The 25,590-nt window shown below is 40.6% G+C and overlaps 1 protein-coding gene across 5 annotated transcripts in view; it reads left to right on the forward strand.

The window, feature by feature from the left end:
* STARD13 (StAR related lipid transfer domain containing 13) overlaps positions 1–17,300 on the forward strand; it is a 312,838-nt gene extending 295,538 nt beyond the window's left edge. For all 5 annotated transcript variants that reach the window (XM_059684434.1, XM_059684436.1, XM_059684433.1 and 2 more), the window contains 6 exons: positions 9,148–9,358; positions 9,968–10,082; positions 11,169–11,390; positions 11,960–12,177; positions 14,760–14,936; positions 15,618–17,300. In XM_059684434.1, coding sequence (XP_059540417.1) covers positions 9,148–9,358; positions 9,968–10,082; positions 11,169–11,390; positions 11,960–12,177; positions 14,760–14,936; positions 15,618–15,735 — 1,061 coding nt within the window. In that variant the 3' untranslated portion in view covers positions 15,736–17,300. The remainder of the gene's footprint in view (positions 1–9,147; positions 9,359–9,967; positions 10,083–11,168; positions 11,391–11,959; positions 12,178–14,759; positions 14,937–15,617) is intronic.
* The last annotated feature ends 8,290 nt before the right edge of the window (positions 17,301–25,590 follow it).

Below are 25,590 nucleotides of genomic sequence, written 5' to 3' on the forward strand. Positions count from 1 at the left end.
TTGGTTATAAAGATGCTTAAGGAACTTAGTGAAAATTACAACAGCAGATAAAGAAAAATAGAGGCGGAGAAACTAAGATGGTGGCATAGATAAACACCGGGAAATTGCTGCCTCCCACAACAACTTCAAAAATACAACAAAAAGACAAAACGGACATCATCCAGAGCTACAGGAAGGCTGGCTGAGTGGAAATTCTACAACTAGAAGGAAAGAAAAGCACACTGAGAGCCAGAGGACCTGCGGAAGTAAAGTGCAGAGGTACGGAGGCTCGCAGAAAGGGGCTGGCATCTGAGGATGCGGCTGTCTTTTTGAATCGGGAGGGAGTCACAAGCTCCCGACTGCTCTGAACTCCTGTTCCGGGAAGTCTCCGGGGACCCAGGACTCATATGGGGAGAAACTGGACTGTCTGGCAGCAGGCAGAACTTGGAACTTGAGGGCGGCTTTCCCTCAGAGGTGCTTGCAACAATTACCGGGACACTGAGATACGCGGCCCCTTAGGGCAGGGCTGAGAATCCGCCATAGCTGCTTGCTCCGCCCTTTGATTCCCTGAGACCCTGCCTCACCCAGGCTGTGGCAGAGGCTTTTGCATATGAATGCCCCGGCCCTTTGCAACCTGAAAATTACCTAACTGCAGCTGGGCCAGACAGACCCAGAACTTCCAAGAGAAGGCCCAAGGCCCCACAGCGGTTTGCATTGCTTCACAGCTGGGCCTCATCAGGGCACCTCCAAACTCCAAAAAAGGAAGGGGAATCTGCAGTTCTCTTCGTAGCTCCTGCTGGGTAACCTCAGGCAGAGGCTAAATTAGCACCTCCTTAGATCCAAGAGCCAGTGTATCCAGTGGTCAGAGGGGGACCATCCAGATTACAACTCCTCAGATCCATAAGGGACACACTCAGGGTACAGACTCAGTGAGCACCAAAACCCCACTGAAGCAAGTCTTGCCCCAGAAGGGTGTCTTCAGCACAGAAGTTCTCCCACTGCAGACACAGCCGATTCTCACTGCCAATTGGCCTGGAGATCAATTCCTCCCAGTGATCCTACAACAATCAAGGCATCAACACTAATAAAAGAGAAAAATGGTAATTGGCGTACGAGCTACCCTTTTCATTGGCTAATCAGGGCTATATGCAAATTAACTGCCGACTAAGATTGGCAGTTAACTGCCAACAAGATGGCGGTTAATTTGCATATGTAGGCACAATGCAGGGAGGCGAAAGGGGAAGCAGGAAGAAGCCCCCTGCCACTGACAGTGATCGGAAACCCCAGCCATGATCGGAGAATCAGGCGCCTTTTCTGCCCTGGCCAGTGATAGCAGGAAGTAGGGGTGGAGCCAGCGATGGGAGCTGGGCACGGTCGAAGCTGGAAGTCCCAGGAGCTAGGGGTCCCTTGCCTGGGCCTAAAGCGGAGCCCACGATTGCGGGGCCGCTGCCACTGCAGGTCCCCGCTGCCCGGGCCAGACGCCTAGGCCAGAGGCGCCAGGCCTGGGCAAGGGGCCGATCCTGCGATTGGAGGGTGATGGGGGTCAACGCCTGAGGGCTCCCACTATGTGAGAGGGGGCAGGCTGGGCTGAGGGACACTCCCCCACACACACACCCAGTGCACGAATTTCGTTCACCGGGCCCCTAGTAACTACAATAAGTCTGTGCAAAAAGCCCACAAGGGGGTACACCAAGAGTGTCCACCTCAAATAACTGGGGAGGCTAAGCCACTGGGCCCTACAGGACACCTAGCACACAAAACCACTCTACCAACACAGGGAAGCATAAAAAATGCGGAGACAAAGAAACAGGTCACAAATGACAGAAATGGAGGAAAGCAAACGACTGGATATAGAGTTCAAGACCACATTTATAAGGTTTTTCAAGAATTTTATGGAAACCGCCGATAAATTTAGTGAGACCCTGGAGGATATGAAAAAAGACCAACTAGAAATTAAGCATACACTGACTGAAATAAAGAATATTATGCAGAGATCCAACAGCAGACAAGAGGATCCCAAGAATCAAGTCAAAGATTTGAAATACGAAGAAACAAAAAATACCCAACCGAAAAATAAAAAATAAAAAAGATTCCAAAAATATGAAGATAGTGTAAGGAGCCTCTGGGACAACTTCAAGCGTACCAACATCAGAATTATAGGGGTACCAGAAGAAGAGAGAGAGCAAGATATTGAAAACCTATTTGAAGAAATAATGACAGAAAACTTCCCCTATCTGGTCAAAGAAATAGACTTACAAGTCCAGGAAGCGCAGAGAACCCCCCAAAAAAGGAACCCAAAGAGGACCACATCAAGACACATCATAATTAAAATGCCAAGAGCAAAAGACAAAGAGAGAATCTTAAAAGCAGCAAGAGAAAGACCGTCAGTTACCTACAAGGGAGTACCCATATGACTGTCAGGGTAATGTGGGGATAAGGATACATATGTAATATCTTAATCAATAATAAAAAAAGAAAATAGAGGCCATGAACAAGAACCAGACAAAAATGTAAAATGATACATCTGACATCAAGAAGACACTAGAAGGTATTAAAAGTAGATTGGATGAAGCAGAGGACCAAATCAGTGATTTGGAAGACAAGGTACAAATAAACACCCAGTCATAGATGAAAATAGAAAAAGTAATTTAAAAGTAGGAAGATAGCTTAAGGGATCTCTGGAACAACATGAAATGTATGAGCATACACATTATAGATATACCAGAAGAGGAAGAGGCTGAGCAAGGAACAGAGAACCTGTTTAAAGAAATAATGACAGAAAACTTCCCCAACCTGGTGAAGGAAAATATCACACAAGTTCAGGGGCACAGAAAGTCCCAGTCAAGATGAACCCAAAGAGACTCACACCTAGATACATCATAATTAAAAGGGAAAACGTTAAAAACAAAGAAAGAGATGAACATAGATGCTAAAAATCATCCACAAAATTCTAGCAAATCAGATTCACCATTACATTAGAGAGATCATACACCATGACCAAGGGGGACTTATTCTGGGGATTCAAAAATGGTACAATTACCAGCAAATCAATAAATGTGATATATCACATAAACAAATTGAGAGAAAAAAATCACATAATCATATCAATCAATGCAGAAACAGCATTTGACAAAATCCAACACCCTTTCTTAATAAAAACTCTCAGCAAAGTGGGAATAGAGGGATCATACCGCAACATAATAAAAGCCTTATATGACAAATCTACAGTCAACATCATACTCAATGGGTAAAAACTAAACTCATTTCCCCTAAGAATAGGGATGCCCACTTTCACCACTCCTGTTTGTGCCAGCACTGGAAGTGCTAGCCATAGCGATAAGAGAAGAAGAAGAAATAAAAGGCATCTAAATTGGAAAAGAAGAAGCATAACTGTCCTTATTCTCAGATGACATTATATTAAACATAGAAAACCCCAAAGACTCCATCAAAAAACCACTAGACCTAATAAATGAATTCAGCAATGTAGCAGGATACAAAATTAACACCCAGAAAGTGGAACTAATAAAACAATCTCATTTACCACTGCACCCAAAAAAAATTAAGATACCTAGGAATAAACTTAACTAAGGAGGCAAAAGACCTGTACTCAGGAAACTACAGGACATTGAAAAAAAAAAAAAAAACAGAGGAAGACATAAACAAGTGGAAGAACATACCATGTTCATGGATTGATAGAATCAACATCATTAAAATGTTCATACTACCCAAAGCAATCTACAGACTCAATGCAATTCCCATTAAAATACCAACAGCATATTTCAAAGATCTAGAACAAACTCCAAAAATTCATCTGGAATAAAAAAAATACCCTGAATAACCACAGCAATCCTGAGGAAGAAAAACAAAGTTGGAGGAATCACAATTCCAGATATCAAGCTACATTACCAAGCCACGGTTCTCAAAACTGCCTGGTACTGGCACAAGAACAGACATATAGACCAATGGAACAGAACAGAGAACCCAGAAATTGACCCAAGCCATTATGTTCAGTTAATATTTGACAAAGGAGGCAAGAGCATACAATGGAGTCAAGACAGTCTCTTCAATAAATGGTGCTGGGAAATTTGATTAGATACATGCAAAAAAATGAAACTAGATCACCAACTTACACCATATACAAAAACAAGCTCAGAATGGCTAAAGGACTTAAATGTAAGATGGGAAACCATAAAAACCCTACAAGACTCCATAGGCAGAAAAATTGCAGAAATATGTCATAGCAATATTTTTACTGGTACAGCTCCTAGGGCAATGGAGACTAAGGATAAAATAAATGGGACTACATCAAAATAAAAAGCTTCTGCAGGGCAAAAGACACTATCAACAAAACAACAAGAAAGCCCACTTCATGGGAGAACATATTTGCCAATGTAATCACCAATAAGGGTTTAATCTCCAACATTCATAGGGAACTCATACAACTTAACAAAAGGAAGATAAATAATCCAATCAAAAAATGGGCAAAGGACCTAAGTAGACACTTTTCAAAAGAGGACATTCAGAAAGCCAAGAGACATATGAAAACTTGCTCAAAGTCACTAATCATCCGAGAGATGCAAATTATAACAACAATGAGATACCATCTCACACATGTCAGAATGGCTATCAGCAACAAATCAACAAACTACAAGTGCTGGAGAGGATGCAGAAAAAAAGGAACCCTCCTGCACTGCTGGTGGGAATGCAGACTGGTGCAGCCGCTATGGAAGACAGTATGGAGTTTTCTAAAAAAGTTAAAAATGGAACTCCCATTTGACCCTGTGATCCCACTTCTAGGAATATATCCCAAGAAACCAGAAACACCAATCAGAAAGGATCCATGCATCCCTATGATCATAGCAGCACAATTTACCATAGCTAAGATTTGGAAACAGCCTAAGTGCCCATCAGCAGATGAATGAATTAGAAAACTATGGTACATCTACACAATGGAATACTATGCTGCTGTGAAAAAGAAGGAATTCTTACCATTTGCAACAGCATGGATGGAACTGGAGAGCATTATGCTAAGTGAAATAAGCCAGTCAATGAAAGAAAAATACCATGTGATCTCATTCATTTGTGGATAATAAAGACCATTATACACTAATGAACAAAAATAGATACAGAGGCAGAGCAGCATCGAACAAACTCAAACTACAGCAGGAAGGCCGGGGAGGGTTGGGGGGGTGGTGGTAAGAGATCAACCGAAGGTCTTGTATGCATGCATATAAGCATAACCAATGGACACAAGACAATGGAGGGTAGGGGAGGCCGGGGGAAGGTCAAGGAAAAAAAAGGAGACATATGTAATACTCTTTGTAATACTTTAAGCAATAAAACAAACAAAAAAATACAGTTCCTCATAAGAAAAATATTTGCAAATCAATAAACGTGATACATCACATAAACAAAGTAGAAGACAAAAATCACATAATCATATCATTGAGGGAGAAAAAGAATTCCATACAATCCAACACCCTGTTTTAATAAAATCTCTTAGCAAAGTGGGAATAGAGGGATCATACCCTCCACTTGTTCCCTAAGAACAAGACAAGACAGGGATGTCCACTTTCACCACTCTTATTCAACCGTAGTACTGGAAGTCCTAGCCACAGCAATCAGACAAGAAGAAGAGGTAAACAGTACCCAAATTAGCAAGGAGGAAGTAAAACTCTCATTATTTGCAGATGGCATGATATTGTACATTAAAAAAAAAAAAACACTAAAGACCCCACCAATAATCTATTAGATTTAATAAATGAATTTGGCAATGTAGCAGAATACAAAATTAAAAACCAGAAATCAAGGGCATTTTTATACACCAAGAATGAATTCTCAGAAAGAGAAACTAAAAAAAAACAATTCCACTTACCATTGTGACAAAAATTTAAGATACTAAGGAATAAACTTAACAAAGGAGGTAAGGACTTTGGACTTTGAAAAAAAGTGGTCGAGGAAGATATAAACAAGTGGAAGAATATACCTTGTTCATGGACTGTTAGAATTAACATTATGGAAATGTCTATTGTACCCAAAGCTATCTACAGATTCAATGAAACCCCTATTAAAATATCAATGGCATATTTCACAGATCTAGAAGAAATACTGCAAAAATTTATATGGAACCAAAAAAGATCCCAAATAGCCACAGCAAACTTGAGAAAGAAAAACAAAGTTGGAGGGATCACAATACCAGATATCAAGTTATACTGCAAAGCCATTCTACTCCAAAAATCCTGGTACTGGCACAATAACAGGCATAGATCAATGGAATAGAACAGAGAGCCAGGAAATCCACCCAAACCATTATGCTCAATTAATATTTGACGAAGGAGGCAAGAGCATACAATGGAGTCAAGACAGTCTCTTCAATAAATAGTGTTGGGAAAATTGAACAGATACATGCAAAAAAAATGAAACTAGACCACCATCTTACACCAGACACAAAAGTAAACTCAAAATGGGAAAAAAGACAAATGTAAGTTGTGAAACCATAAAAATCCTAGAAGAAACCATAGGCAGGAAAATATACATCTCCTGAGGCAAGGAAAAATTAGGAAAAAATAAACAATTGGGATAACATCAAAATCAAAAACTTCTGCATAGCAAAAATACTATCAACAAAATGTAAACAGAGCCCATTTCCTGGGAGAACATATTTGCCAATGTTACATCTGATAGGGGGTTAATTTCCAAAATATATAAGACATTCATGCAGCTTAACAAAAGGAAGACTAACGATCCAATTAAAAAATGGGCAGAAGACCTGAATAGACATTTCTCCAAAGAGGACATACAAATGGCCAAGAGACATATGAAAAAATGCTCAAAAGTCACTAACCATCAGAGAAATACAAATTAAAACCACAATGAGATATCACCTCACACCTGTCAGAATGGCTGTCATACAAAAATCAACAAACATCAAGTGCTGGTGAGGATGTGGAAAAGGAAATACTAGTTCACTGCTGGTGAGAATGCAGACTGGTACAGCCACTATGGAAAACAGTATGGAGTTTCCTCAAAAAATTAAAAATAGAACTTCCATTTGACCCAGTGATCCCACTTCTGGGAATATATCCTAAAACCCCCAAAACACCAATAAGAAATAAAATATGCACCCCTATGTTCATAGCAGCATTATTTATAATAGCTAAGGTGTGGAAACAGACCAAGTGCCCATCAGTAGATGAATGGATAAAAAAGCTGTGGGACATTTACTCTATGGAATATTATGCAACTGTAAAAAAGAGGGCTCTCTTACCCTCTGAGACAGCATAGATGGACCTGGAAAGTATTATGCTAAGTGAAATAAGACAAGTACAACATAATCTCACTGATTTGTGGAATCTAATGAACAAAATGAATTGACCAACAAAATAAGACCTGAAGCATGGAGGCATGGAACAGCCTGGCATACCTCAATGTGGGGTGGAGGGGACGAGAAGAGATAAATCCAAGAATGTATATACTTATATGCACAGCTCATGGACATGGGCAATAGGGTAGTGAAGACCTGGGGAGGGGGATGGAGAGGGCTGCGAGGAGGGGGTTGAAGCTATCAACAATAAAAAGTATATTTTTTAAAAGAGCAGTTCAGTGGCTCAAGCTGAATTTATAACACGTCAATGACATGCTTGTAGTTATTAGTAGTACCTGCTTCTGTTTCATCACAACCAAGAGAAAAGAAAAAGATTTGCTATAATTAGAAAAAAAATGACTCTTCTCTACTAAACCCAGGTCTCCCATCTGCTGCTGTGGATGTGGTGGGGGTGAGGATGGGTTACAGAATGCTGAATGCATGGTCAGGCTATTCCAGACATTCCGATTTGCTGGCAGACTGGAGGTAGGAGTGTGCCCAGCTCTGGAAACTATGATGATGGAGATGGCCAGGACCTGGTCATAAGGTCACACTACAGCCCCTCTAGAGCAGCAGGCGCCACATTGTTTTTCATGCAACTCTACCAATAGTAAATATCTGAGCATGTATACTTATTTTTAATAATATAAATATATTATGATATACTATGCCATACTATGCATATTATGTAACATATCTATGAGAGGAGACATAAACGCCACTGAAAATTCTAATATTTTCTTCCCACACCTTAAAGATTGTCACGAGCACATCTCCCCACCCACTCATTTGAGCATAGGCAGCCTACTGCAGAGACCTGTTCTAGAACTTGGTATTTTAAGAATGAAACAATGTTAACTGAAGAGAATTATTGACTGTGTCTTTCAGAATGAGAGAATAAGGGCAGTGAGTCAGGCCTAAAAAAACACAACCAGTGGGCAGCAAAATGTAGCACCTAGCACCCATTTGTTGTGATTTTTCCTTTTAGTTTACTTCATATTATTGGGGCCAATTTCTATTTAAGTCTGCGTGACCAATGCCTACATTACCACCCCTACCACCGCAATGACCAACCTAAAGAGGAATGGGACCATCCATTCCCCATAGTTTTAGTGAGCCTGGTTCTTCTTCCCTAAACACAACCTCAATTTCCATTACTTTCAAGATTAGAACAGATGGCCTGAGTCACCACATAAAGCCATGTGCCTCCTCTGAACCAAGCCCCGGTGGCTTGTAGGAAAGAAGTAAATGTACCAGGCTGGCCTTCTGGCATTAGTTCAGGGGGCCAAGCAAATCAATCCCACCATTCATGGTTAATTGCACCAAGTTGACATCACACCTGGCTGCTCCACTCAGGGCAAGGAAAGGCAAGGCTGCCATCCCCCAACACAGTGGATTCCAAACCATGCCCCACTGAGTCCCAGGCATCCAGAGTGGTTTACAAGCTGTCTGGTGGGAGGGGATGGGCAAGGAGAAAGCCAGGCTGATAGTGCTCTGGCTTACTGCCTACTTCAACCAGAACAGAAAAATGGTTTGAAAAAGGATGAGCAGAGTCTGAAAAGCAAGGGCTACTTCCTTGTGAAGACTGGATTCTGAAGTTGGATGCTGAGACTCCAATCCCAGCTCTGTCTCTTACCAACTGTAAGGCCAAAGCAATTACTTCTTTCTTAGCAGTTGTCATCATGGTTGATGATGATGTCTCTGAGTGTGTCTTCACATCAGGAAGGTTCAGTTTACTCACTTTTTCCCCAGCTGGCTCTTTCTGTGGCTGTTTCTCTGATGCCCTGGCACCCACTTTTCCACAGATGTCCCCGAAGAGCAGCGGCTGCAGGCAGTGCAGGCTGCCATCCTGCTGCTGGCTGATGAGAGCAGGGACGTCCTGCAGACGCTTCTGTGCTTCCTCAAGGACGTTGCCAACTTGGTGGAAGAGAATCAGATGACACCCAAGAACCTGGCTGTGTGTCTGGCCCCCTCTCTCTTTCATCTCAATTTATTGAAGAAAGAAAGCTCCCCCAGGTGGGTTTTCCTCAGCAACAGCAGGAATCGTAAACCAGATAAAACCCACAGTTCATTAAAAAAACAAAACAAACAAACAAAAACTTCTCACATTGGATTTCAATTTGAGGATTTGTCAGCTCTTAATTTATAACCAGAAAATGTTTTAAGGACCTAATTTGTGTGCTCAGGTTCATAGAATTGTCAAAGTAGCATTGAAGAATGTCTGTTGTGACCTAGAAAACCTGGGTGTGTGAGTGGGAAGGAGGGAAAAGTACATGAAGTAGTATTTTATAATCTTTAAGTTTAAAAGGAAAGGATTAGATTCAAGGCCCAGGCATGGCAGCTTGCAGCAAAGTGGTTTCAAACTTGGAAAAAAATAGATTAATTTCTCCCCCAACAGTTATTCCTGTCCTTGTATTTTTCCAAGGTTTTTCATTATGAACTGTCAGACTTTTAGCCTGATTCAGAACATCTAATATGTGTGGTCATTGCTTTTGTTTGGAAATGAGAAAGTATGGGATCAGGAGAGCACCTGGAAAAAGAAAAAGAAAAAGAAAAAGGATGAGCTTTTATTGTGAAAAGCTCTTTGGATTGAGATCTGCTTAGGACTGTCCCCTTCACTTACAGGGCCATACAGAAGAAATACGCCACTGGGAAGCCAGATCAAAAGGACCTCAGTGAGAATCTGGCCGCCTCTCAGGGCCTTGCCCACATGATCATGGAATGTGACAGACTTTTTGAGGTGAGTGAAAGGCTTGAACTTCCTTCCTTATAGCTCTTGGAACTAGATGAGATCATTGGAACAATTTTTACACTCATGGCTTATATGTTTGTTCCTGAGTTTATAATGACAATAGTACCCTCTATAGCTATGGTCTTTGAATCCAAGAAATGTGAGAAGGTATCTATATAATTGAGTCTTGACAGTTAAATATTTGGAGTTACCATGATGACGGTTTTCATGAGAACAGTTATGTCGCCATCAGTTACCAGGTTCAAGGCAAGCCAGACAATTAGTTTCTTTTTAAAAAATATGTTTTTATTGATTTCAGAGAGAGAAAGATAGAAATATCAATGCGAGAGAAACAGACTGACTGCCTGCTGTCTATTGGGGTTCAAGCCCGCAACCAGGGCATGTGCCCTGACTGGGAAACGAACCAAGACCTCTTGGTGCATGGGTCAATGCTCAACGACTGAGCCACATTAGCTGGGCTGTTCTTTTATTTATTTATTTTTTTTACCTCAGGACATGATTAGGTTCAACATCTCTGTGTGTGTTTCTGGGGTGTGTGTGTGTGTGTGTGTGTGTGTGTGTGTGTGTGTTAACCAATCCCTGTTAACTAAGAATCAAGAATAGCTTATGGATGTAGTCACAGCTATGTTAAAGAAGAAAGTGAACTAGACTTCAGGCATACTTTTTTGTGGTACATTTGGCATTTGCAAGTGAGAAAAGTATGCTAAAGAGGTAAAGCCATTTCTAAGTCATAGTTGATGTTTCCCTTAAGTTTCCTGAGCCCACATTTTGCCAAACTGAATAAAAATACATTAAAGGGAAAATTTATGGAAAATGGAAAGACTGAATGAGAAATCATTGCTATGTTTTGAGTAATAAATATAGTCTCAGAAACATATTTGTGTTTCCTGCCTTTAGGAAGCCCCACCCTCTACCACCAGCTTTGCCACTGATCTTAGTAAAACATCTGGTCCACAGCACTTGGCTCATTCTGATACACACCATTTTTTTACTAAATGACTTTGCTTTTTCTATTAGTCTCTGCATTTCTTTAACTCATGCATCTGTTGCTCTTTCATGCACCCATTGGTTCAGGTCCCGCATGAGATGGTAGCCCAGTTTCATAATTCTTACGTGGAGGCTGAGATACATACTCCAACTCTGGAAGACCTGGGGACCCAGGTGGAGGAAAGTGGGGCCACATTCCACACTTACCTGGACCAGCTCATCCAGGGCCTCCAGAAGGAAGCCAAAGAGAAGTTTAAAGGATGGGTTACGTGTTCCAGCACAGACAATACAGACCTTGCTTTCAAAAAGGTAATCTCAGGGGTGGTAAAAAAAAAAACTACCCCAAAGGAACTACATCCAACAACCAAGAAATTGCTTTGCTTTAAAAACATCCACTGTCCACAGGCTTGGCACACACATGAACATGTCAAAGACTCTTTCTAGTGACTGCGAGGCAATCATGTTGCCCATAATCAGAATGCAAACTGTGAAGCCAGACTACTAGATCCCAATGCACTCTCTGGCCCTTAGCTATGTGATGTTAGGCAAATCACACACCTCTTTATGCCTCAGTTTTTTCAGTTGCATAATGGACATAATAATAATACCACTGTCAGAGGAGGGCTATTTAAAAATCAAATGGGTTAGAAAGACACTTGGCAAAGAGGTTAATGTGTATCAATGGTTATTATTTTATGATCATTATTATTATTTTTTAATCTTTAGGATTACCATTATGAAATGGTAAACCTCAGATATGCAGAATCACTCTTTCAAGGTGCATAATTAGTGATTTTTTTTGGAACACCCAATGAAATATGGTAGGTTTTTGTTGGAACTAGTTAACCTGTTCAGCCTTTGATGGTATCTTTCCCAAGGTGGGAGACGGGAATCCACTGAAGTTATGGAAGGCTTCCGTGGAGGTGGAAGCACCCCCTTCAGTGGTTTTGAATCGTGTGCTAAGAGAGCGCCACCTATGGGATGAGGATTTTGTGCAGTGGAAGGTTGTGGAAACTCTGGACAAGCAAACAGAAATCTATCAGTACGTGTTGAACAGCATGGCCCCCCATCCTTCCAGAGACTTTGTGGTTCTCAGGTAAGCTTGATTCTAGAGTTAAATATATTCTGTTCCTAGAGCAGATAAAGCTGCAGATTTAAGCATTTCACAGAGTTTGACCACCTAAATTCAGCCTGCAATGGGAATACTAAGTTGGCCCTCATTTCCCTCAGCAAAAACTGAATTTGCTCCATTTATGCCCAACTTCCTACTTCTTCCCCTAATTTTCAGCTCTGTTGAGCTCTCTTATGACTGCTGCAATTTTGGAGCATACGGTTTATTAGGCCATAAATATTGTTCATTTCCTCAGAACAGAGTGCTAAGAATAACTGCTGTTTGTCCAGTTGTACTTTCTGCCAAATAATGTAAATTGAGTCTGACTTTCTCCTGCTTTTTGTCTTTCTCCCTCTGGAGGGTTTGTGTAACTCTCAAGATTGGAATGTAACTTTAGAATTCATTTGCATAGCTTCAGCTGTTCATAGCTCATTACAGCTCTGAAGGTCCAACTATGCTGGATGTCCAGTAGATTCCAGGGTCTGACCAAGCTTGCAAGACTGTGTCTGCTGCTGAAATATTTCTTCTGAGAGATTTATGGGTTGAGTTCGTAATGGAATGCTCAACCAGTGACAGGAAGTTTGCACAGTGGATCTGTGCATGTGGGCTGGTGAGTCAGTATTGAATCAGAAATAAGAGGGATTCAGGATACTAAAAAACTCATATAAAATGTAATTAAATCAATATATCCTTTTTTATTGATAGCTGATGGCAAACACTGTTGTTTCTCTTGGATTAGTGATATAAAAGGAATCACTAGTGAAATTCCCATACGTATATTTAAAATATTTCCTTTATGAAACTAGTCTTGATGGCAAACTAAAGGTTACTTTTCACATAGAATATTTATGCCATGGGAATGGAGCCTCTTCCTTCCTTAGAGGAGGCTGAGGGCCAGTCAAGCTTGGAGCCTCCTTCCTTCCATACATCCACCAGAATGCTATTTCTTAGTGTATCCTTCCATCACCACCTGAGCAGGACTCCATTGGAGGCTTTGGGGAAACAGCGGGGAACACTGCAGACCACAATCCTGCTCTCTCATGTTTCTATTTTATTAGGCAGAGAGAGTCAATACATAATAAGTAAGGGGATAGAGTTACTTATATAGGGGCATAAGTAAGATAAGGGCAAAGTAAGGGATGGGATTTTAAATATAGTGGTCAGGGCAGAATCTCACTGCATTGATACTTGATCCAAGACTTAAAGGAGAAGGTGGGTAGGCCATGAGACTCTGAGGGAGAAGAAGTCAGAATGCAAGGAGATAAATGATGAGCCATATGTAGTTCCTGCAACACGAATTTCTTGTGATTATGAAACAAGAAGCTAAAGAGTGGCAAGTATGGTGAGGAAGTGACATACTGAAATAATTTCTGTCATCAGAGTATCTCCCTATTTAGGCTCACACATACATGGCTAGTCTCCTTTCATGATTGATTCTCACATTGTCCTCTTCTCTAGTTCCTCAGGAGCTTCCAGTAATAGTTACTGCAGATTTTTCCATTTTGCTTACACAAATGTATAATTTTCCCATCTTTATTATTAATCACATTATCATGCATGAAAAGAGAATGGTCATGCCCATGGGGAAGTCCCTAAGCACTTGTGTGGGACTTGCTTACTCCTGACTTCTTGTTGAGAATGTATAATAGTTTCTCTTTGTGGTTATCATAGGACAGGAGGAAGTTATAGATGAGATGACTAAGTAAGGGAATAGAATTTATGACTTAAACTGGGATGGTAATAATAAAATCTATACCCTATAGTATATATTGTTTAAGTGCTCTCATAGCTCCTGACTTTCATCAACAATTTTACTCCAAATGTTAGTCCCCTCCATGCTTGAATAGCTTCAATAACAGGAACTCACTACCTCCTCATAGAGCCCACTCCGTTTTTGGAAAGCACACATTGTGAGACAAGGCTTCTCTAAAGTCAAATCAACTGTATTTATTTCTTCTCCTATTCAAGAGCCACTCAGGTATTTATAGAAAGATAGCAGTCCACAGAGTCTAGTTTTCTTCAAGCTGAGCATCGCCAGTTCATTTATCCTTTAAGACTTGAATTGAGCATTATCTCCTCTAGGAAGGCTTCCCTGTGTGCCTCCCCTTCCCTTCCACATGATCCCAGAGCGCTCTGTGCATCTCCATGTCACTACACTGACCACGATGTTTTAGAATTATCTTTGTATTTCTGCTTCCCCTCCTGGACTGTGTATCTCTGTGCCCTTGGTGGCTTCTCAGAGCTTGGCACATCTCTGTGGTCATTAGATGTTTACTGAATGAATTGAATGAGTGCTTCCTAATTCCAAATCTGTAAGACCTCTGCAGCCTCAGTTTGTTTCCAAAGGTCTGGGTGCTGCATGGCCATTTCTGGTCTCTGGGTTCTTGGGCTGAGACCCTTGCTTTGAACTGCACTGTATAAACTTTACCCAAACTTATGGGAGTCATTGGCTTAATCGAAGTAACTAGAATTGGAATTTGAGCAGGAAAATATGTGTAAACCTCAGCACTGTGTTCAAATCTTTCTCTCTTAGCCATAACTCTGATGTGTGGGTTGTTTCACTACAGGACCTGGAAGACTGATTTGCCCAAAGGAATGTGTACCCTGGTCTCCCTCTCTGTGGAGCACGAGGACGCTCAGCTCATGGGCGGTGTGAGAGCCATAGTGATGGATTCTCAGTACTTAATAGAACCATGTGGTTCCGGCAAGTCAAGACTGACCCACATCTGCAGGATAGACCTGAAGTAAGTATGAACCCCTCAGGAGGGCAGGCATGGTGTTGGAGTCTCAGCTCAAGTGGCACATTTGCCTGTCTATCATCCTGATTTCTTATTTAACTATACTTTCCCCCCCCCCAATAGCCATTAACATGCTTTTATAGATGATTATGTATGCCTCCCACTCTCTGTTCCTCTTCTCCACCTTTCCTAAGATTCTGTCATTTTCCTAGAGCCCTTTGCTCTTCTCTGTTTTCAGTTCTGTCCCCACTCCTGTGTCCATGCTTCTCGCACAGAGCAAACACAAACACCGGAGTTCAGCACATAACATGAGTCTCCTCTCTGGCGTTTCCTTTATGTCTGCCTCCTTCTGCTGCTCCTTCCAGTGCCCTCCTTTCAAAAGAAACTAACTTAAATCCAAACTTTTCAGGGCATTCATGATGCTGAACCAAGTTCTTGGTCTGGTAGATACAAACTGAGTTCTCTCAGTCAATTCTAGAATTCAGTCTGAATCTTCTCAGAGGAGATGATATCATTTTAAAGCACCCAGTAAGTACTGAAAAGATAGTCTGAACACTGGGTTCTCGACCCAGGTTGTATGCAAATGTACTGATGATCAGGGCACAAGGACAGCCCTGTCTACCATGACAAATTGCTATGTTGTGGAAAAAGACTTTCCCAATTCCTTTCTGATTTTTGTCCCCACAGAGGTCACTCCCCAGAATGGTACAATAAAGGCTTTGGACATCTGTGTGCAGTGGAAGTTGCCAGGATTAGAAACTCTTTCCAGCCCCTCATTGCTGAGGGTCCAGAAACTAAAATCTGAGTTTTCCCCAGTGTGACATTAAGCTCAGGGAAGGGGAAGTGAAAGGAAACACCTGTGGGAGAGAGTGCACTCAGGAGAAAGTGAGAGAGGACAACTGATTGACATGGTTCCTGCTCAAAATGGAAACACTGAGAAGTCAGAATGTTGAAGATGCAAGAGTTTCTGCGAACTTTCCTAGCCTTCCTGGAGATGGCTATATTCCTACTAATATAATATTTTTAAAAATGAAAACATTTATCTATGTTACTTAAAATTAAATGGGTTTTCTTTGTGCATTGCCTAATTTGCTATTTAAAAGCTTCTAAGAAGCATATTCTTAACTGTAACTAAATGTATGTATAGCATATGTAAAGTGTATATATCTCTCCCTTTACTGTATATATGTAAAATATCAATTTTATATATAATTGCATATTTTGAAACACCTGCCTTGCTGAGTCCCTTCCTTACATGGTTCTTTCCAAGTTGCTCTGTGCCCCACCATCCTGTAAACTGAGCAGAGCTGCTGCTGACAGGAAGGTGTGAAAATGTGTAGCCTGTCAGTCTGCCCTGATGTTCAACCAAAGATGTACTAACCAAAGGCAAACAACATTAAAAGGTTCTTATGTGTTGTCAGGTCGCTTTTGTTATTCAAAAACTGAGAGTGGAGTGCTGGATAAAGCAAGGAAAACAATGTGTTCTCCTTTTTAAAGCAAAGAAGTAGTGAGAAGTCACTATCAAATTTACAGCTAGATTCCCAGTTGCTCCTTGGCCCCACTGGGTGCAGATTCGGTGAAATATCAGACCCCTAGAACCTTTGGAGTCAGTGAGAGACTGAACAGAACCCCTGTTTCCCTGCTAACTAGAGCTGACTAGAACAGCCTTTGCATAGACATAGCCAAAGGGAGCCCCTTTGTTCTATGATGTTTTCATAGATACATTTCATAATGTTCTTAAATGTCATTCTATTTGACCAGTGGCCTATTTGGTCACAGGTAATTGGCATTTTCTTACCAATGTATTGCACTGAATTTAACTCTGGACACTAGACAAAGGAAGATGATGGTCATCTAAGAGTCCTGGACCATTAATTATAGCTTCAGGGAATTCTTATTTTGTTATGTATAATGCTCTCAAGACATAATTCATTTAAGTTTTCCAATGTGAAAGACAGGGTTTTAAACTAATATAAGACCAAAACTAAGTTCTTCAATTAATTTTAGAAAATATAAACAGGTTTGTTAAACCCATGTTTCTTCATTAGCCAGTCAAGCTACCTGTGCATTTTACCCTATTTATTATTATATAGACTAAGCAAGTTGACTCTCCTAAATCAGTTGTTAATGGGTTTAATTTTTCTTAATTATAATTCAACAATTGTAGAGAGAAAGATAATTTATTGTGTTTGGTTTGAGATAGACAGATCTCTAAATAGAGATTGGTATCATCATTTAGCAAATGGTGTTAGAGGGGAAAAAAGAAGAAAAATGTTTTCCCCTTTTTGTATTGTATGCATTTATGTAATGTTTTCTTTTATCAGTATTGTGCAATTATTTTATTGAGAGGAATTAAAATGTTATATATGAGTTCTGTGTGGAGCAAGAAAAATCATACTGTTTGAATTGTGATTTAGGAGTTTTTTGTTTCTTTGACTACCTAGAAGGTGGCAGCAAAGCCGTAATTTTCCATTGGGCAATGCCCTGTGAGCAAAACAAAATCACTTCTGCCATACGTCTTAAATTTAACCATATGTGCTGGATGACTTTAATGGGCATAGACAAGATCATTAGTGAAGTTTAACCTAGTTTAACATGGGTCCTATTCCAGAAATGGGACCCTACATGTTTGGAAACTGTGCTAGGCACACAAGGATAAATGGTATTCTATCACCAACTGTAGCATGCACACAGATCATCTGGGGATCCTCTTCAAAAGCAAATTCTGATCCAGGCAGTCTGGGTGGGCCTGTGATTCTGCATTTCTAATAGGCCCAGGCTGCTGGCCCAAAGACCACACTCTGAGAAGCAAGGACCTAGAAGATACTTAAAATAGAATAAAAACAAAAATGATTGTATTTCTGGCTCCCCTTCTCTTCAAATTTCCTGGCTTTTTAAAAATTTTTACCTACACACTAATTACATCACTGCTGCATAACAGCACAGTGCATCTAAGAAAAAGAAAAAGGAGGGGAAAGATGCATCAAACTTGCTGGTCAAATACCACAATATTTTATTCATAGTTATTTTGCTAATGGAAATAAAATACAATATTACATTTTAATATTATATTTATACCTCATGTATTTTCACCTCAATTGTTGGTATTCATCATCAATTATAAATAAATTGCCAAAGCAAATAAATTTATATACAATAAGTATTTTCTATAAAATATACATTGATTTTCATATTGATTCTATAAGTAGACAACCTGCTTCATGAGGAAGATTTATCTCTAAGATAGCTGTCTTGATATCTCTCCCAACTGTAAGGATGTGGTTAGCAACAGAGGTTCACTGGGTGCCTTAACCTATATGTAAGGCATTAAAGTGATGGGTAAGGATTTGTTTTATATTTTATTGTTCTTAAATCTGGAAATTATACAAATACAGTTATAGTGTTTTTTATGAAAGAGTCAGTGAACTCTAACTACATCTCACTTTCACTGAGTGGACCAGAAATTGAGACTTGATGAAGTGACTGATGGCTGCACCACTAGACCATAAAGAATAACCACATTGGACTCTGCACCTTTTTCCTTCCCTTGCACTTGTTCTGAGCCTCACTTCTAAAAGATAACAAAGGTATCCCCTTGTTCAGCAAGTAGGAGCTCATGCATCTCAGCTACAGGCTGCAAAAGGGACATCAGGCACAAAGATCATCTGTCCCCATAGAAATTATCCAAACTCTGCTTTCTGCTCACCTTCCACACTCCCATTACTTGAAAGTTTTGCTTTCATAGGCAAAGGAGGAATTTCAATTGCCACTTTTCTTCTTCTATGTGAGAGAAGAGAACATTCTATTGGCCACATGCTACAAATGTTGTCCTAGGACCCTGGATCATATGAATTCAAACTTGATTATGAACATACTTCATGAAATTCTTAGTATGAAACTGTTCTACTTTTGATATTTGGCCATAGAAAAACTGATCTTATGACTTTTTCTCAAGGATACAATGTAAAGGGATAAATTAGACCACAACCAGAAGGGCAACTTGCTGACACAAAAACAAAACCAATGTGTTTTGCTGCATAGGAGTTATGAAATAAATACCAGGAGTTACAGCATTTTATTTTATTTTTTTAAAAATATATTTTATTGATTTTTTTACAGAGAGGATGGGTGAGGGATAGAGAGTTAGAACCATCGATGGGAGAGAAACATTGATCAGCTGCCTCCTGCACACCACCTACTGGGGATGTGCTCGCAACCAAGGTACATGCCCTTGACCGGAATCGAACCTGGGACCTTTCAGTCCGCAGGCCGATGCTCTATCCACTGAGCCAAACCGGTTAGGGCTTAATGTTGCAAACCACTGAGTTTAAACAACTGACAAGGTGTGACTTTTGACATGCCTTAGGCTGACTGTTCTACACATTGTTTTAAAGATAGTGATTACTTCCATTCTAACAATCCCACCCAACAGGCCACCTATATGCCTACTACCGGTTATAGGCACCTCTCACCAACACCAAAGAGGTGTTACTGGGCAGGACAGCCCCCTGAGTCAGTAGAGGGGGTTGCCCCAACCTCTATCCTTATCTTCTCATATAAATGAATTTATATGAGAGACCTTGATTGCATTGTGAAAAAAATAATTAAAGCATGCATCTTTATTGAGAAAACAAGCAAATCTATACATCTGGCTTATGAAGTGCAGACAGACTCTCAACTCATCTGAAGAGCAAGCTGAGTAGGGGTCTGAGGCATTATATACTCTCCTGTCTATAGGCTTCAAAATTCCTGTGATGACTATTTTGGTACAGATTAATTCTCAATGTCCCTTTTTTTTTTTTACTTTGTTGTGGCTTTCCCAGAATTCATGAAAAGCACCTGGCAACTTTATTTTACCAAGCCTTTAGACTGCTGGCTTCTCTGCTTAGGAAGTAATACGAGCCTTTTTTTTCCTTTCCCCTTTCCCTCTTCCTTTCTGCATTTTTTCATTAGGGAGGTTGTTGTTTTTTTAACCATTTTCTCTGTGTCCTTGGCTGGGGAAGATAATGGTTTGTTAGTTACAAACTGGCTGCAAATTGCCCACACTGTTTGGCCTTGTTTTAACTTTCCTGTTTCAGTTTCCCTATTTCTCCTGCCCTGAAATCCTGTAACATATTTCCCCTGTCAGAGACTTGCATCCCTAAAATCTTTTAAGGTTGATGAGGGAAGGAGGTCCGTCTTCTGTAATTACTTCATGCTGTTAAGGGGTGTAGAGCCTGCCTGAGTTAGGGTATGGAAGCCTCTTCCTATCTGACCTAACGGAGATAAAGGAATGGGACTTGAGACTAGAACAGAGAGGCTGTTTGTTGATTCTTTTAAAGTAGGGAATGGGCTAGAATCCCTGAAGCATCATTGTCTTGACATGGAGTTATTGCTTCCTAGAAGTGACAAATTTGACAAGAAGGTTGGTGGACAATTATATGGATGCCCAGCCATTACATTACTTATCTGCAATACGTTTTTGTTTCTTGAAAATGAGCTTGAGGTCCTCGATGGGTTCACAAGAGTAGGCCTCAGGTTGAAGTTCCCGTGGTTACTTATAAGAAATAGATTTAATTTCAGAGAAGTAACCTTGTAATTTTTCCTTTAGGTGTAGTTTTTATTTTCATGAGACCTATGGGTAATGTAGACACCTAGGACTTTGAGGTTTTGGCATAGCTTGGCTAGAGTCCTTTTTCCTTAGCTATATCAGTCTGGCGGTTCCTTTCCTTTTGTCCTTATTTGTTTTACTTTGATATATCTACTAGTAATTAGGCTTTTGATTTGGGATTGTATCTCCCCCTGGTCTGTATATGTGGTATTGACTATGATGGCCAGTTAATTTATTAGTATAAGCCCTTGCAATGTCTCTTATGTGTTGCTCTTCATTTTTAGAGCAGCAGTGGAAGAGAATAACTTGTAAATTACTCTATGTTAAAAGTCAGTGTCAAGTGACTAAAACCCTGTGTGAATTTGCTAGAGTCCTCAGAAAACCAACCAAATTTTTCTTTGTAAAGGGCCATATTACCCAGGGCTTTTGTGGGGAAATAACAATTGGTTTTGAAAAAAATTAAAGAGAGCTTTTTTTTCTCTTTTCATATATTACTTTTTTTAACTTGCACAGACCTTCTGTGATTTACATGGATTTTTGGTGACTTATACATACCCTTTGTAACGTTCATAGTCTCTCTTAGTTTGTTTCTTTTAAAACACTTGGCTTGGGCATTTCAAGCCTTTAGTTTAAAAGAGCCTTCCCTTTTTCTTCCTCTTTCAAGGGGAGGCATGCCCTCCCCTTTAGACTAGGCAAGGTGTCCTGCCTAATAAGGGAATGGGTTATCTTGGATCTATAAGGGGGACAGAAAGGTATAGCAGACTTACAGATGATTGATGACAAATTTATTCTTCTTCCGGCCATGCTCCCGAGGCAGAAAAGCTAAGGATTTTATGTAGTGGGTCAAAGTGTGCTGCTTGTGAAGAGAGCTCCCAGAGGCGGTGAAACTGCTGGTCGTCACTCCTATTACGTGCCTCGGATTCTCTCCCCAGCTGTCTAGAACAGCCCTGAGGACCCGGGGTGCTGGGAACCAGCCCTTATGTGCACCCCCTGGATGGGTCAAAGTTTAATTACAGTTGTATTCTGAGGTCCCTATGAGGCCCCTACACATCTTAGGGTTTAACTCCTGAAACCTCTGCAAGGTCCTTACTCTCTTAACGACATTGGAGAGTCTCAAACCAGAGGGAGGAATTTGCCTCATTGATCTTCGGAGCTTGGGCAGGGACCTAAGCACTCATCTGGTTTTATTCTCAATTTTCTGCCCCTAGCACAGGCCTGGTATGTTTTGCAAATTTCTGTTATGCTGAAACCACTTAAAACCCAGTGGCAAAACAGAAAAAGAAATCCCCAAATGGGCTGAACTCACTGCAATCCATCTGAGAGAACAAAGGACAACTGTGCAGCAATTAACTTGTAGCAATCCACCTCAGATCCTAATCATTCTCCTTGATCTGAGTCACAGTACAAAATGTTATAGTCACCTCTCACTGACTCCAGAGAGGTGTTACCAGACAGGACAACCCCCTGAGTCAGTGGAGAGGCCTGTCTCCAGCCTCAATCCTTATCTTCTCATATAAATGAATTTATACAAGAGACCTTGTCTGCATTGTGAAAAAACAATTTTTTAAAACAATTAAAGCATGCAACTTTATTACAAAGCAAAGCAAGCAAACCTATACATCTGGCTTATGAAGCACAGACGGCTGTCAGCTAATCTGAAGAACAAATTGGGTGGGGGTCTGAAGTATTATATACCCTCCTGTCTATAGGCTTAAAAATTCCTCTGCTGGTATAGATTAATTCTCAATTACTTTGAGAACTTTTTTTTTTTTTTTTTTTTACTTTGTTGTGACGGTCCCAGAATTCATGAGATGCACCTGGCAACTTTAGCTTGCCAAGCCTTGAGACTGCTGGCTTTTCTGCTTAGGGAGTAAAACAGCCCTTTTTTCCTTTCCCCTTTTCCTTTCCCTTTCTGCATTTTCTCATTAGGGAAGTTTTTTAACCATTTTCTCTGGGTCCTTGGCTGGGGAAAATAATGGTTTGTTAGTTATAAGCTGGCTGCAAATTGCCCACACTGTTTGGCCTTGTTTTAACTTTCCTGTTTTAGTTTCCCTATTCCTCCTGCCCTGGAATCCTGTAACATACCCATGTCCACAATGTGCGGAGCTGAGACTCAAGATCCTAAGAAATTATGCCTCTCTCTACCTGATTTCCTGCACAAAATGTTCACTTGATCAACAGAGGTGCTGATATGAAGACACAGTTGGAACAGAAACAGTAACATAAGTAGATTATCATTATTCATGGCATTCCTGTTCTGTAAAGTCACCATGAACACTCAATTAGCAAATACTAAGCCACTGCTCCTAGCAGAAATACAAAGGTAGGTTTCTACAAGCCTGTAGTCACAACGTTTTTGTCAACCAATCAATATATAACTTTGTTTTATGTGTGTTTCTGTTTGAAGATGCCTTACTTAACATATATTTCTTACAAATAATTTTCTGCAATATTTCTTTATAATTAAACAATAATCAAGAAAGGCTCAATATTTTCCTGACCTTGGGTAATGTGACTTTATTTTTCTTTGGCTTTAAGCCTCACAACAATATTTTCCTACTATACTTTTAAAAATCCCTTCTCCCTCTGAGGTTTGACGGTCTTTTTCTGGATCTAGAGAAGCATTGATCAGACCATCAAACCTCAGAGGGAAGATAGGGTAGGGGGAGGGTAAGGGGGAGAGATCAACCAAAGGACTTATATGCACGCATATAAGCCTAACCAATGGACACAGACACCAGGGGGGTGGGGGAGCAATGGGGGGATAAAGACACATGTGTAATACCTTAATCAATAAAGAAAAAAAGATTGATATCCCCCCCCCAAAAAAATCCCTTCTCATTTCATGAATCCACAAATTTAGCCCCTTTCTATCTTTTCCATAGCCTTATCATTCACTGTCAGTGTTACTTTAATACTTTCCAGAACAGGCTTGCACATCAGTGAATTTCCTCTCACTTTTCCCGGATGTACCATACTGTCAATTCATTAACATTAAACTCACAGCCATAGCACTAAAACTCATACCTGAACAAAGCTTATCTAATGCACGCATTTCCTCTATAACGCATACCCCGGCCTTCTTGCACTGAAGAACCCTAGACAGCACCTCAGCACTATAACTGGGATACAGTTTAAACAGCAAAATCACAACCAAAAGCACAAAAATGACAAAAACATGGTACTAAATAGTCCGTGAAAAGGATACTTCTTTACAGTATGAGTGCTGAAGCAGGAAGGCAGACAGCCACTTTGTTTGATCTCGGCTGGGCATGTTTATGAACATCAGTGACTCTAATTAATTTTGTGCCACTCTGCACATAAACAAGAATGATCAGGAAATACAATGAATGTTGAATTTGGAGTAGGCATGGAGCAGGCATGGCCAAGACTTGGAACCAGTGGTTAGATTGAGAATGGATTGGTGTGATGAAGGGCAGAGTAACAATGAAAGGTCCATCCAATAGAAGTTGTAATAGTTCAGGTAGGAAATATTTGTGAGGAAAGAAGTGGAGAGGTTTTGGAAGATATTTCTGAGCTAGTATTATCAAAACGTGTGTATTAGCTGATTGTGGAAAGGTAGAGAAATGGAATTAGTTTATGATGACTCTGAGTTTTCTAGCTTGAAAAAAAAGTGTGTGCTGTAAGTCCTTTAACTGATATAGGGAAAAGAAGGAGGAAGAGCAAACAAACAAAAAACAAAGAAGGAAAAAGACTAGGTTCAAAATGGGAAGCAGGGAAGGGAGGGAACCAGAATGAAAAGGGTGATTATTTTGTTACCAGATGGGGGTCTGGGCCCAGGGCAGGTTTTCTTAGGGCCCCCCAGTAGTGTGTGTGTGTGTGTGTGTGTGTGTGTGTGTGTGTGTGTGTTCTTGACTTGTGTAGGGAGATTTCACAACATGAGTCCAGGTGGCTTTTAAGAATTTGTTTAGTAAAGCTGGGACAGTGAAATAAAGGGAGGGCTGAAATTAGGACAAGCAACAGGAGGGGAAAAATCTGAGAAAAGGAGACCTTGAAGGCAGATTCAGGAGGTTAGCCTGGCCAAGCTGCTGCGGCCCCCTACTCCCCCGGTTGCAAGTCTCATGGAGACCCTTGGAGCTTAGAAGAAAAACAGCAAAGATAAAAGGTGTGGGTGTGCTATAGCAAGAGAATGCCGTGGCTGCTTAATCTTGAGGCTGTTTATCTCTCTTTGGCCTGATGGAATCCTAGGGGAGGTTTGTGGGAGGGTCTTAATAGAATATTCATTGGCTTTTCAGGTATGTCCTTCGATATATTGATTCACCAAAATGTGTGTATAGAAGAGTCAGAGGTTATTTTCCAGTTAGTTTCACTTTTAAAGAACATCATCAAGAATGTCATTGAAGGGGGACCAGAACCAAGGTGGTTCTGTCCCAGGATGGTCTGGAATGTAAACCATTTGCTCCTAATTGTCCTTGGTTAGGGAAAATAAAACCTTGTGATTCATTAGCTGACTGTACATTGCTCAAATTTTAAAACAATTTTTAAAATATAATTTTTAGTGATTTAAGAGAGGAAGGGAGAGGGAGAGAGCGATAGAAACATCAATGATGAGAGAGAATCATTGATCATCTGCCTCCTGCACACCCCCCACTGGGGATTGAGCCCACAACTCAGTCAAGTGCCCTTGACCAGAATCAAACTTGGGACCCTTCAGTTGGCAGGCTGCCAAACCAGCTAGGGAAATTGTTTGGCCTTAATTATTTTGTCTCAGTTTCCCTTATTTGCTTGTCAGGGAATTTCCCTAGCTTCTTACTATCCTGCCTCAACTTGAGTTCTGATCATATAGTGCTTGCAATGGCTGTGAATCATCCAAGTGGTGATGCCCAGCTGCCAGTTGGACACACAGGTCTGAAACTCATGAGAGTGACCAGTGCCCAAAGTTAGAAGTATGTGTATTAGTTCACTTCAGTTGTGTCATTCCCTCCTATTCTGACTTAATGTTCTAGTGATATCAAACCACTGTTTCACATCATAAGCCTTTGCATTGACCATTTCTCCATCTTTTTGGTCATGTGGTATCCTATTTATTCCTCAAAACCTTATTTGGGC

The sequence above is a fragment of the Myotis daubentonii genome, chromosome 2 (assembly GCF_963259705.1).
Source record: "Myotis daubentonii chromosome 2, mMyoDau2.1, whole genome shotgun sequence".
NCBI classification, from domain to species: Eukaryota; Metazoa; Chordata; class Mammalia; order Chiroptera; family Vespertilionidae; genus Myotis; species Myotis daubentonii.